Source organism: Squalius cephalus (genome assembly GCF_949319135.1).
Source record: "Squalius cephalus genome assembly, chromosome: 20".
Taxonomy (NCBI): Eukaryota; Metazoa; Chordata; class Actinopteri; order Cypriniformes; family Leuciscidae; genus Squalius; species Squalius cephalus.
This window is the reverse complement of record NC_137141.1, coordinates 35,427,359-35,439,858: the sequence shown is the minus strand read 5'-3', so window position 1 is coordinate 35,439,858 and position 12,500 is coordinate 35,427,359. Positions and strand designations below refer to the sequence as shown.

Genomic DNA, 12,500 nt, shown 5'->3' with positions numbered 1-12,500 from the left:
CAGAAGAAATGTTTCACTACTTGCAGTCGCTCTAAAACAAAACAGAACTGACTTATAAATGGCACTAATATCATTTGTCATTTTTGTTGAGTTCAATTATAGAACAGTGAGGTAATATTTGTATGTTTACATCATATTCCGCTCATATTAATTGACCTCCTCCTGGCCTGAAGGAAACGCCTGTTCTCTTTGTGTCAGTAAGACGTGACTCTGAGATGAGTTCTCACTCTTCCATCTCAACACAATAAATAAATCACAGAAGAGCGCCTCTCTAATATCTCCACTTCCTTTTTCATTTATGCTTGTTTAGAACCACAAAACCTCTGAAGCTCATCTGTGTGTTAATCTAAGACATGAACTTCCAAGTCACAAAAATCCTTCTAGCCCTGAGAGAGACTCCACTCTATAAACAGTGAAATTAAGACTCTTTGGTTCTGATTGAAAGCAGAAGGGGGTGTTTATGGAAAAACAAGCCTGAATCATTGAGTCTTGAAGATCTGGATGTCTCAGTGACAATGCTTTCACGAAGTCCGTCGATCCTGTGCGTCGTCCCTCAACAGTTCCTCCTGTGGGATCTCAAACCCAGCAGAATCAACCCAGGAGAAGCTCTTACTTCAGTTCATAAGCGACTCCTTTCTGTCATGATCATAGTCCACAGCAGATCTGAGGCGACGTGACAGAAGAGCTTCCCTTTACCCACCAAATGATAAGAAACAAGAAACTGACTGAGACTCCCACTGAGATTCGAGGAGATCGATGAAATGAAAGATGAATTCTCGATCTGCTTCTGTGGTTTGGCAGTTCTTGCGCTCCGCGTTTGGTCCTTGATCCCACCACAGAAGAGAGTTATAACACACAACACATTTATACCGACAGAAAACAACAGATAGCGGGCCGTCCTTCGGGGAAACAATGATGGGGTCGTTATACATCTGCAAGAGAGTGGAAAAACACTCATGAGCTGTGCTAGAACAACATTAAGAGCAATATTATTCTTTAAAGGTGACATATTAAGCCTCTTTTCACAAGATATAATATAAATCTATGGTGTCCCCAGAATGTGTGTGTGAAATTTCAGTTCAAAATACCAGATCATTTATTACAGCTTGTCAAATGTGCCCCTTTTTGGGGGTGAGCAAAAACACGCCGTTTTTGTGTGTGTCCCTTTAAATGCAAATGAGCTTTAGCTCCGCCTCCGTTCAGAAGAGGGCGGAGCCTTTACAAGTCAAGTCAAGTCAAGTCAAGTTTATTTATATAGCGCTTTTCACAACATAGGTTGTATCAAAGCAGCTTCACAGTAATAAATTAAAACAATACATCAATGTTTGTTTCTAGTGGAACGTCCACGTTTGGTAATGCTGATCAATGGTATCGTTGATTGATTAATTCAATTAAATATCCCCAAATATCCCCAACTGAGCAAGCCAGAAACTCCGGCAATAACAGAACAGGCCAATCTCCCTCATCCAGAATCCCAGAATAACCAGTAGCGAGTGCAGCCTTACGGAGAGACTCAGGAAGAGCTTCTGAATGTTAGCGGAGACATTTCTGTAGTTGTTGTGGAGTTACACTGATCATCTCATCATCATGTTTAACTTCTCCACAAGTGTCCACAGTTCCTGAGGTCTTTATAAGACAGCGGTGACATGTTCTGGTCAATAGTGTCCAGTGCTCGTCTGAGCTCAACCACAGAACAGTTTCAGGCTCTGCTGGATCTTCATCAGTGCGTTAGAACTGGTCTATGAAACCAAATGTCGGCTGGTGTGTGTAAACGTGCAGATTAAGGGCCGGGAATATTATAATAAGATCCTCTTCATACGTCAGAAGGAGAGCGAAATCTGATCGGCTTATTTTTAGACATGCTTGCAGAGAAACACTTATAAAGCAAAGTTACTGGGTTTCACTTTGCACGTTTTCTCGATTGGTAGATACACCGGGGACCCGATTATAGCACTTAAACACGGAAAAAGTCCGATTTCCATGATATTTCCCCTTTAAAACCATCCAAATGACTTACCTCTGCATTCGTATTTGAGGTCTGAGAAGTAAACCATCTCTTGTGAGAAGACAAAGAGGCCAAGTCTTCCTCCAGCGTATGTCATGTCATGAATGCTTCCTGAATCAGCCATGACTTTCTTGCCCTCATACATAATAACTCTGGAAAGAAACAAAAGAAGAGGAGTGAGTAAAGCTGCTTTAGCTGTTGGTTAGTAACCAAGACCAATCTTGATCTAAGGTAATCCACACGTACCTGATGTGTCCGGTTTTGGGTCTGTGGATCAGGTGCCATCTGTAGGCAGTGTAATCCTTCCAGCCAATGTTCTTGGGGTCGTGCCAAAGGGTACGCACCTGCAAACGGTCCCAAAGAAGATGAGTGGACATTTAAAAAAGACTAAATCATTTGAACATTCAGCTTGAGAATGATACATACTTGTCCTTCGGTGTCTCCAGTGTGCCACAAAGCGTTCCTGAGATGTTCGCCCGGTCCCGTAGTGGAGTTCACTACTTTAATGGACAGTCCAGAGTAACCCTGGGCTTTGGTGGGCGTATAAGACCAGTAGGTCTGTGTGATCTGTTTCCACATCACCACATAGAAACGTGAGCTGGATTGGTAGCCAAACACAAAGCCGGCATAGTCGTCGTCACGGTCCGTGTTGATGAAGAACGTGCCGCTGAAGTCCACGGCATTGAACTCATCATAACCTGAGGAACAAGAAGAAGAACATTAAAGGATTAGTTCACTTCAGACTTAAAATGTCCTGATAGTTTACTCTCCCCCTCGTCATCCAAGATGTTCATGTCTTTCTTTCTTCAGTGGAAAAGAAATGAGTGTCTTTTATAGTGTCTTCAATGGGGTCCAACGGGTTGAAGGTCCAGATGTGAGTTTCAGTGCAGCTTCAAAGTCTCGACACGATCCAGCCGAGGAATAAGAGTCTCATCTAGACAAACCATCGCTCATTGAAGAAAGAAAGACATGAACATCTTGGATGACGTGTGGGAGAGTAAATTATCAGGAAATTTTAATTCTGAAGCGAACTACTCCTTTAACGCATTGATGTAGATAAACGTGTTTTTATCGTGAGCCAGTGTCTCTCAACCCCTTACCGACAGCAATGCCGGGATCGCAGTTGACGGTCTGCAGAAGCTCTTTGCCCTGGTGACGGACAACCCAGTTGGGGTCGATTTGGGAAGTTCCTGTGGGATCAAGGGGAACCATCTGGAATCTGCGGAAATCTGTTTCACTAATGGCAAAGTTCTCCGGGCAAACATCATAAATATCTGGCACGTTATCTTGGTCAAAGTCGTCCTTGCAGACGTCACCTCGGCCATCACCTGGACAGGAGAAAATAAGGTTATTCTTGCACGAATTTGGATTATACAGAAAATGAGCTGAAATCTACGCCAGTGTGTTTGACTCACCGTCCGAATCCAGCTGATCTGGGTTGAAGGCGAGTCTGCAGTTGTCTCTGTCGTCAGGTACGCCATCATTGTCATCGTCATGATCGCAGGCGTCTCCTTTGCCATCCTTGTCGTGGTCGGCCTGGTTGGAGTTGGGGATGTAGGGGCAGTTGTCAAGGTTGTTCTGATGTCCATCCTCATCGATGTCTTGGTTGCTGTCACACTTGTCTCCAATGTTGTCAGAGTCTGAGTCAATCTGTGACATGACATTGGTTAGTATCAAATCAAGTCACATTTATTTATATAGCGCTTTTTACAACACAGAGTGTTTCAAAGCAGCTTTACAGAGATAACAGGAAAATAATGCAACAAAGTTTGTTTCCAGAAGAAAATAGCGTCACAGTCCAGCTTAAGTAAGTTCAGTGATGGCTCATTTTTGTTGTAAAAAAGTTACTAATTTAGTTCATTTACATAAATAGCCGCTCTGGAGAAAAACGTGATGTCATCGTCCAGCTCAGTTCAGTTCTCATATAATGGTGTGAATGCAGGCAGAGCAATAATATTGTTGAATATTAAATAATATTAAATATTAAATAATATTAAATATTAAAATGTCCCCAACTAAGCAAGCCAAAAGCCAATGGCAACAAAGGTGAAAATGCAAAGCCTTCAACATCTGCTGTTCATGGTTGCACACTCGAGTCTTAAAAAGCATGTTGAAGCAACTCACCTGGTCAGGGTTGTGCTCCAGCGGGCAGTTGTCACAGTGGTCACCAACTCCATCCCGGTCGGTGTCTCTCTGGTCAATGTTGTACACGTATGGACAGTTGTCCTTCTCATTCAGAATGCCTGGAGAAATCAATTCCAGTGTCACACCAATGATTCCTTACAATGGTTTCAATGTCCTTCCTGAGTCCCAGGTTACGAAAGATTCATGACGTGTGACTCACCATCTCCATCGATGTCTATGGCACAAGCATCACCCTCGCCATTGTTGTCGGTGTCGGTCTGTTCTGGATTACTGTCGTACGGGCAGTTATCGCATTGGTCACCAACTTGATCACGGTCCTGGTCGTACTGTCTTGGGTTGAAGACGAATGGGCAATTGTCCTAGTTCAAAACAATAAGATCCAGCCAAGTCAGACATGAAAAAGGGGAAGATAGAAAAACATCTGGATCCGTTCTCTACCTCCCCGGCAATTTTATAAATACATCCGCAAAGCACTGAACAAAATGAATGTCTTAAGCGATATGCCATGGACGTGATGGTTTGGGACACAGCTGTGCAGGAATCCAGCGTTTGGCAGCAAGACGCTGACTGTTTGTTTGCCCTGTCAAATTGTTTGGCTGAATTATGGATGTTAAATCAAGGGATCCAGCAAGGCTGGACGGAAGCCACCACAAAACGCTTTATGTATATGCTACTGGCAATGTTTCTTTCTTCTCTTTTGTTCACTCTGTTTTCTTTTCTAGTCAGTAACATGCTATCTCTAAATGCTTTTGCAGAAGAAGAATGTGTTTACGACTTACCCCGTCATCAGGGATCCCATCATTGTCATCATCACTGTCACAAGCATCTCCAGTTCCATCTTTGTCATAGTCTTCTTGCCCAGAGTTGGGAAGATCTGGACAGTTGTCCTAAAATACGAGATGTTTTGATGAAGATTTTATAACCTTGTTGTATATGGGGATATGGTAAGGAAATGGTTGCATACCTTCTTGCAGTGGTAGGTGGCGTTTTCCACACAGAGGAGGTCCTTGTTTGGCCAGCCGTCCAGGTCTGGGTCTTCTCCGCAGATGTAACCGTTCCCAGCATAGCCTGGTTTACATTCGCAGCGGTACATGATGTCGGAGAAGATTCCCAGGTAGATGCAGTTGGCATTCTTATTACAGTCATGGGTGCTGTCCTCACATGGGTTTCTAGGCGTGCAGACCTGTAAGAAAGTTGAGTTTATGGAGGTTAACACTTCATGAAACAAGAAAGAACTGTCCCTTCCCATTGTTGACATTGTTCTAGACTGCTCTAACCTGTTTATTGGCAATGGCTTGCTCTGTTCCCCGGCCGAAGGGCTGTTTTCCAGAGTAGCGCGGTGGGCAGGGCAGGCAGTTGTAGCCCGGTTCTGTATTCTCACACTGATGGACTCCATTGAGCACAAAACAGGCATCGGGAACTTCTTTGCACTGCAGATACCAAAGAATATTTAGAAACACCAGTATCTCCATTTAGAAGTCTCCAATTTCTTTAGAATGACAGTCTCACCTCATCAATGTCTTGACAGTGGACTCCATCCCCAGTGTATCCAGCCGGACACTCCCCGCACATCCAGGAGCCGTCGGGGAAGCTAGTGCATTTGGTGCTGGCGAAGCACGGGTTGGAGAGACATCCATCTGTTCATGATAGTATGAAAGTCTGTTATTTTTGTGAATCTTTAGCTTGATCCTTAAAGGTGACATATTATGCCCTTTTTCACAAGATGTGACACAAGCTTCAGATACTCTGGCAATAACAAAACAGGCTTACTAAAATAAAGTTACTGGGTGTCACTTTTCACGTTTTCTGGGTTGGTAGATGCACAGAGGACCCAATTATAGCACTTAAACACGGAAAATGTCTGATTTTTATGATATGTCCCCTTTAACAATGAAGCATGTCTCACCAACGGGACACGACTGGGCGTTGCACAACCGGCTTCCTTTGGAGTCACCCAGGCATTCTTTTCCACCGTGTTTGGGAGCGGGGCTGTTGCACAAACGGTGTCTGCGCTGAAGTCCTCCACCACACGTGATGGAGCAAGAGTCCCATGGTGACCAGGGTCCCCATCCTCCATTCACTGAGACACAGAGAAATGCATTGCAGTGTCAATTGGGATCTCAGGTTAAATGCTGCAAATACTCCAGCAGTCATAAGGCAGACCCTCACCTGGGCACAACGGCTTCTGGCATGGTTCGGTCTGGCGACCTTCTCCCTCGCAGTCTTGGCCCCCCATCTGAGGCGTTGGGGAGTTGCACAGCCGGATGCGAGTGATGACGCCCTCGCCACACGTCACTGAGCAAGAAGACCAGGGAGACCAGTGGCTCCAGCCCCCATTCTGCATGACTGCATGATAACAGGAATAAGTGTTAAACATATGCATGTAACCGGTCCTAACTGACCCGCTCCGAGTGGGATCCCAGACGGCAACATTGTGTCTGCCCAGATCCGGCCCATATGTGTGGATTCCACATGTACCAGATGTGGGCCGAATCTGGGCCGACACAATGTTGCTGCCTGGGATTCGAACTGGGGACACTGGCATGGGAGGCAGGCGCACTAACAAGGATGCAAGACCACAGTGGATGTTTTAAATTAATCATAACTAACATTTATTTTTCTTGCAGGATTAACAATTATATGCTTTTGAAACCTGAAATGTCCCCAAACACTCAGTCAGTCAGTGTGTCTGAATCATGTCCAAATATAACAAAAGGTGAAATGAAACTAGACAGATCTAAATTTATAAACTCATGACTTTGAGTAACAAAGTGGAAATTTAGTAACAGAAGGGTTTGCTGGATTATACATATTAAGAACCAATCATATTGTAGAAAAATGATGAAATGTATCATGTCACCTTTGCCATGCTCTTATTCTATAAAACCTGTTGTATTCTTTTTGCTGGTGGGATTCTCTCTGAAACTGGTCTGAGATCCTCCGGCCGTGATTGTCAAGGCATTGTCTGGAGTCTGTCTAGTTAATGCTGCGCAGCAAGTTAGTGGAACACTAGAGATCTTATTTCCCAATCGATAGTGTTGAACGTCGATCAGAAGATGTTTAGATGCGTTGATTAGGATACGACCCAGGTAAACTCAAGTCATGTGCGTAGGGGAAAAATCTACCACAACGCACAGGTCTTACTGGCTTACGTTACATGCATGATGGTCTGAATATGACCAGTGACGGATGCCAGGTCAGCGTATTGTTCAACTCACATCGTTTGTCGCATTCTTGCGTGTAACAGTCTCTCGTCTGGACGGACGTGCCATCACAGTTGCTGTTGATTCGGTCACAAGAGCGTCCACGCTGCTGAATGCCTCTTCCACAGGTCACCGAACAATGAGTCCATTCGGACCAGGGCGACCAGCCATCTTCTGCACTCGCATCACTCGCTTGAGGAAGAGAATCAGAGAACAGGGACACCAAATGAGTTCAACGAGCCACCAAACACTGTCGTCGTGCAAATGAACGGCCAAGTTTCTGTTTTCTGTTAGAACGGTGTGTGTTAGCGGCCCCTAAGTTAACCACTAATGATATTTGCAATGGAAGTGAATCAATCAAACTAACTTTATCTGGACAATAACTTTATTCTAGATCTGCTGTAAAGCCAAGCAATCTCTGTTACTGTAATCTCCTATTATCACTGTAAAGCTGCTTTGAAACAATCTAAATTGTTAATGGCGCTGTATAAATCAAGGTGACTTGACTTGACTTGACTTGACAGATCAGACGAACATAATGAATAATGAATGTTGAGATTTAACAGCTGGACTCACGTGTTCCACAGCGCGGGCAACATTCGCCATCCGGGACAGTGGCGTTGGCGCAGGGCATGAGCGGGCAGGAGATTTCACGACACACAGTGGCCGAGTTCTGTGAAATATTTGAAGCATGTTTAATGGGACGATCCCAACAGCTGCACATAATGGATGAGAAATAAACATCTCTCAGCTGGCTTTCGGTTTGCCAGTAAAGAGTGACCCCTGGAAAATCTTGTGGTGATATAAACTATAAACACATCTGACCGGACTAACAAAGTGTTTTTATGTGGCCAACATGAGGGTGGAGAATACAGACTGAGTCAGCGGCCACAACCGCACACACACACACACACACACACACACACACACACACACACACACACACACACACACAGACACACACAGACACACACACACACACACAGACACACACAGACACACACAGACACACACACACACACACACACACACACACAATGGTCTCACCGGAAACCAGAGTCAGCGGGTATCACTCACCAATTAAAACATTCCTGAACCTCGGCCATTTAGATGCATGTGAAACACAGAACACACTGATAGAGTAAGACTTTCAGCACCTGTTTCCGTCCTCCCAACACTGTCCACCAGGGCTTTTGACTAAGTTACCCGTCCTTGGTCAAATCTGGTCTGCCCACATAAAGGAGTAGTTCACTTTAAAATGAAAATCACCCCATGATTTACTCTCCCTCAAGCCATCCGAGGTGTATATGACTTTCTTCTTTCAGACGAACACAGTCAGAGTTATATTAAAAAATATCCTGGCTCTTCCAAGCTTTATAATGGCAGTGAATTGCTGTTTCTGTTTTGAAGTCCATAAAAGTGCATCTATCCATGATAAAAGTGCATCTGTCCATCATAAAAGTGCATCTATCCATGATAAAAGTCCATCTATCATCATAAAAGTGCATCTGTCCATCATAAAAGTGCATCTATCCATCATAAAAGTGCATCTATCCATGATAAAAGTGCATCTGTCCATCATAAAAGTGAATCTATCATCTTAAAAGTGCATCTATCCATCATAAAAGTGCATCTATCCATCATAAAAGTGCATCTGTCCATCATAAAAGTGAATCTATCATCTTAAAAGTGCATCTATCCATCATAAAAGTGCATCTGTCCATCATAAAAGTGCATCTGTCCATCATTAAAGTGCATCTATCCATCATAAAAGTGCATCTATCCATCATAAAAGGGCATCTATCCATCATAAAAGTGCATCTGTCCATCATAAAAGTGCATCTATCCATCATAAAAGTGCATCTATCCATCATAAAAGTGCATCTGTCCATCATAAAAGTGCATCTATCATCATAAAAGTGCATCTGTCCATCATAAAAGTGCATCTATCCATCATAAAAGTGCATCTATCCATTATAAAAGTGCATCTATCCATGATAAAAGTGCATCTATCCATGATAAAAGTGCATCTATCCATCATAAAAGTGCATCTATCCATCATAAAAGTGCATCTATTCATCATAAAAGTGCATCTGTCCATCATAAAAGTGCATCTATCCATCATAAAAGTGCATCTATCCATCATAAAAGTGCATCTATCCATGATAAAAGTGCATCTATTCATGATAAAAGTGCATCTATCCATCATAAAAGTGCATCTATCCATGATAAAAGTGCATCTATCCATCATAAAAGTACATCTATCCAACATAAAAGTGCATCTATCCATCATAAAAGTGCATCTATCCATCATAAAAGTGCATCTATCCATGATAAAAGTGCATCTATCCATCATAAAAGTGCATCTGTCCATCATAAAAGTGCATCTATCCATGATAAAAGTGCATCTATTCATGATAAAAGTGCATCTATCCATCATAAAAGTGCATCTATTCATGATAAAAGTGCATCTATCCAAAATTAGCCTGCAAGTAAATCATGGGCTATTTCATTTTTGGGTGAAGTATGCCTTTAACCGTCCTTGGTCAAATCTGTTCTGTCCACTAAACCAGTACTAACCAGTATAAAGTAAGTGAAAAGAGCAGTTGAAGAGTGAGAAGAGCTGTACCTGACATGTGCAGTGTGTGCAGCTGTCCACCGTCCACTCGCTTTTGTCTTGGTAAACAATTCCGTTGTGCAGACAAACGCCTTTGTGGACTTGAATGCGGTTCATTATTAAGCTGTTGTCTGCTCTCTGAATGGCAGGAAAGAGCACAGAGAAACTGTCATTAGAAAGGACTTTAATTATAGAAATATCTGGCATTACAAGAGCAACAGGGTGGAGAGACGCATGCAGAAACGTCGACAGCTGGATTTGATCCTCACCACTTCGCGGAGCTCGTTCGACAGCTGCTTCACCACCACACCGAGGCCCTTGAGCTCCGTGAACATGCTGGTCAGATCGTCGCAGGAGAACCCACAGATGTCCTGCAGATCTGAGAGGAAAAGCATTCTGACGTTAAAGCCATGAGTCCACGCCGAAACATCACATCACAAACGCATGAGGATCACCTGACCTTTAGACTTGTGTCCGGTGTAGTCGGTGCGGATGGCCGGACTCGAGCCATTCACTGCGTTCTCAAAGCTCATGACATCTGTGATGAAGGTAGCTGTCAAAATATTCATTGAGTGGTTAAGCTTTAATACAATATTCATATTTTCATTTTAGTGCTGGGCAACCAAAATAAAAGCTTGTGTTTACATAATATATGTGTGTGTACTGTGTATAATTATTTTGTATTTATAAATACACACATGCATGTCTATAATTAAGAAAAATTTGATATTTATATATATTTATATTTATATATAGCCTAATATAAATTATGTATAAATATATATATACATGCAAATATTTACATGCATGTGTGTGTATTTATGGATACTATATAATTATACACAGTACACACACATATATTATGTAAACACAAACTTTTATTTTGGATGCGATTAATCATTGCCCAGCACCACTTTATTTTTATTCATTTAAATTTAGGCATTGATTACATTTTATAAGCTCTTGCTTTCCCTGGGAATCGAACCCATGACCTACTCTCGCCATGCGCTACTTGAACTACAGGAAAGTCCAATTTAACATTTTTCCAATATTTAATCAAATAAAAAGTGTTCATTTATCAATGAAATTTGATATAATTCACAAAGTTGAGCCAAAGTAAAGACTTACAGCTCTCGCATCCTCTATTGCGTAAGATCGCGTCCAGCGTCGTTCCAAACACAAACCGCACATTCTGGAGAACTCCCTGGAACAAATGGGATAAAGGTAAAAAACCAAGACTGACAAGAAAAAAAAAGGTAACACTTTATTTCGATGTTCCACTTTAGACATTCTACTAACTATAAATAACTAACATGTCAACATTAGAGTATTAGTAGTCTAGTCTTAATATCTACTAACAGTTTATTTTGATGGTCCCCAAAAGACTATATAAGTAGCTTGGCAACTACAAGTCAACTTATTCTACTAACCCGAACCCTAACACCTAACAGTCTACTAACAGTCTACTAACAGTCTAGCCTTCTACTACTAATAATAATACATTTTATTTGTAATGCGCCTTTCTCAAACTCAAAGCGCTAAAGCTTGTACAGAACAAAGTACTCTATATGAGAGTATTACTCTATAAATACTAATACTCTAATGAGAGTTAGTTGACACGTAGTTACTTATAGTTAGTAGAATGTCTAAAGTGGACTATCGAAATAAAGTGGAACCGAAAAAAAAAGTTATTACACGAAACATTGAGAAAGAGACTGTAAAATTTCGCGCGTCTTTACGCGTTTCCAAACTCCTCATTAGAGGAAGAAAATACGCATTAGATGGAAACAGAAGAACTCAACAATGACCATGCAGCTGTGATCGATCAAAGCCAGCTCTTCTCACCAGGAAGCGGTCTGACTTGGCGGCTCCTTTAGCGATCCTCAGGCTGGCGATGTCCGCGCTCTCCTGGCTCAGAATCTGCTGGATCGGAACATCGAGTTCTTGCGTGTTGATTTCCTCGCAACCCACATGAACCTGAGCCCGATCCTCCTGCACGAACACCGTGATGTTCCTCCAGTGCCCGTTCGCAACATTCACATCATCGATGGACACCACATGCTGCCCGCTCGCGGTCCGGTACACCAGATCCACCGTGTTGGCTTTCCCGTTGGATATGATCTCGAACACGGACCCGGTTCCGTCGGTCCTCTCCACGGAGATCAGGCTTCCCCGAGTGCGCTTGGCTTGCTTGAGGCTCGCGGTGAAGATGAAGCCTCTCTCGCTCTGGATGGAGTAGATGAGGTCCCTGAAGGAGAGCTCGGGCACGGAGGGGATCAGGTTCGGGTTCAGGATCTTGTACGCGGGACTGTTTGGATCGGGTCCCTTCACTAAACTCACCCCGTGATGCTTCTTATGCAGATTAGAGAGCTCGAACAGGTCGAACACGGAATCATCGTCCAGCATTTCTGTGGATTCGGAGACACGTGAGCGCGCACGAATATAAAACAAGTCAAGTCAGCTTCATTTATAAAGCGCTTACAATACAGTGTTTCAAAGCAGCTTTACAGGAAAATAATGAAACAAAGCT

At 42.9% G+C, this 12,500-nt stretch overlaps 1 protein-coding gene and 1 long non-coding RNA gene across 2 annotated transcripts in view; one reads left to right on the top strand and one right to left on the bottom strand.

Moving 5' to 3' along the window:
* Window positions 1-2,122, top strand: part of LOC307147858 — a 2,463-nt gene extending 341 nt beyond the window's left edge. The window contains exons 1-2 of the long non-coding RNA XR_013819373.1: window positions 1-1,224; window positions 1,421-2,122. The exon at window positions 1-1,224 is cut by the window's left edge and continues 341 nt beyond it. This is a non-coding gene — a long non-coding RNA (uncharacterized lncRNA). The remainder of the gene's footprint in view (window positions 1,225-1,420) is intronic.
* Window positions 1-12,500, bottom strand: part of thbs1a (thrombospondin 1a) — a 13,246-nt gene that overhangs the window by 348 nt on the left and 398 nt on the right. The window contains exons 2-22 of the mRNA XM_079852900.1: window positions 11,816-12,378; window positions 11,099-11,174; window positions 10,431-10,523; window positions 10,240-10,349; window positions 9,983-10,108; window positions 7,930-8,026; window positions 7,369-7,545; window positions 6,320-6,496; window positions 6,057-6,230; window positions 5,660-5,787; window positions 5,428-5,580; window positions 5,115-5,333; window positions 4,930-5,037; window positions 4,350-4,509; window positions 4,130-4,248; window positions 3,421-3,655; window positions 3,106-3,333; window positions 2,432-2,703; window positions 2,252-2,349; window positions 2,018-2,157; window positions 1-932 (exon numbers count right to left, since the gene is read on the bottom strand). The exon at window positions 1-932 is cut by the window's left edge and continues 348 nt beyond it. Of these exons, the coding sequence (XP_079709026.1) occupies window positions 925-932; window positions 2,018-2,157; window positions 2,252-2,349; window positions 2,432-2,703; window positions 3,106-3,333; window positions 3,421-3,655; window positions 4,130-4,248; window positions 4,350-4,509; window positions 4,930-5,037; window positions 5,115-5,333; window positions 5,428-5,580; window positions 5,660-5,787; window positions 6,057-6,230; window positions 6,320-6,496; window positions 7,369-7,545; window positions 7,930-8,026; window positions 9,983-10,108; window positions 10,240-10,349; window positions 10,431-10,523; window positions 11,099-11,174; window positions 11,816-12,378 (3,461 nt within the window). The 3' untranslated portion in view covers window positions 1-924. The remainder of the gene's footprint in view (window positions 933-2,017; window positions 2,158-2,251; window positions 2,350-2,431; window positions 2,704-3,105; window positions 3,334-3,420; window positions 3,656-4,129; window positions 4,249-4,349; window positions 4,510-4,929; window positions 5,038-5,114; window positions 5,334-5,427; window positions 5,581-5,659; window positions 5,788-6,056; window positions 6,231-6,319; window positions 6,497-7,368; window positions 7,546-7,929; window positions 8,027-9,982; window positions 10,109-10,239; window positions 10,350-10,430; window positions 10,524-11,098; window positions 11,175-11,815; window positions 12,379-12,500) is intronic.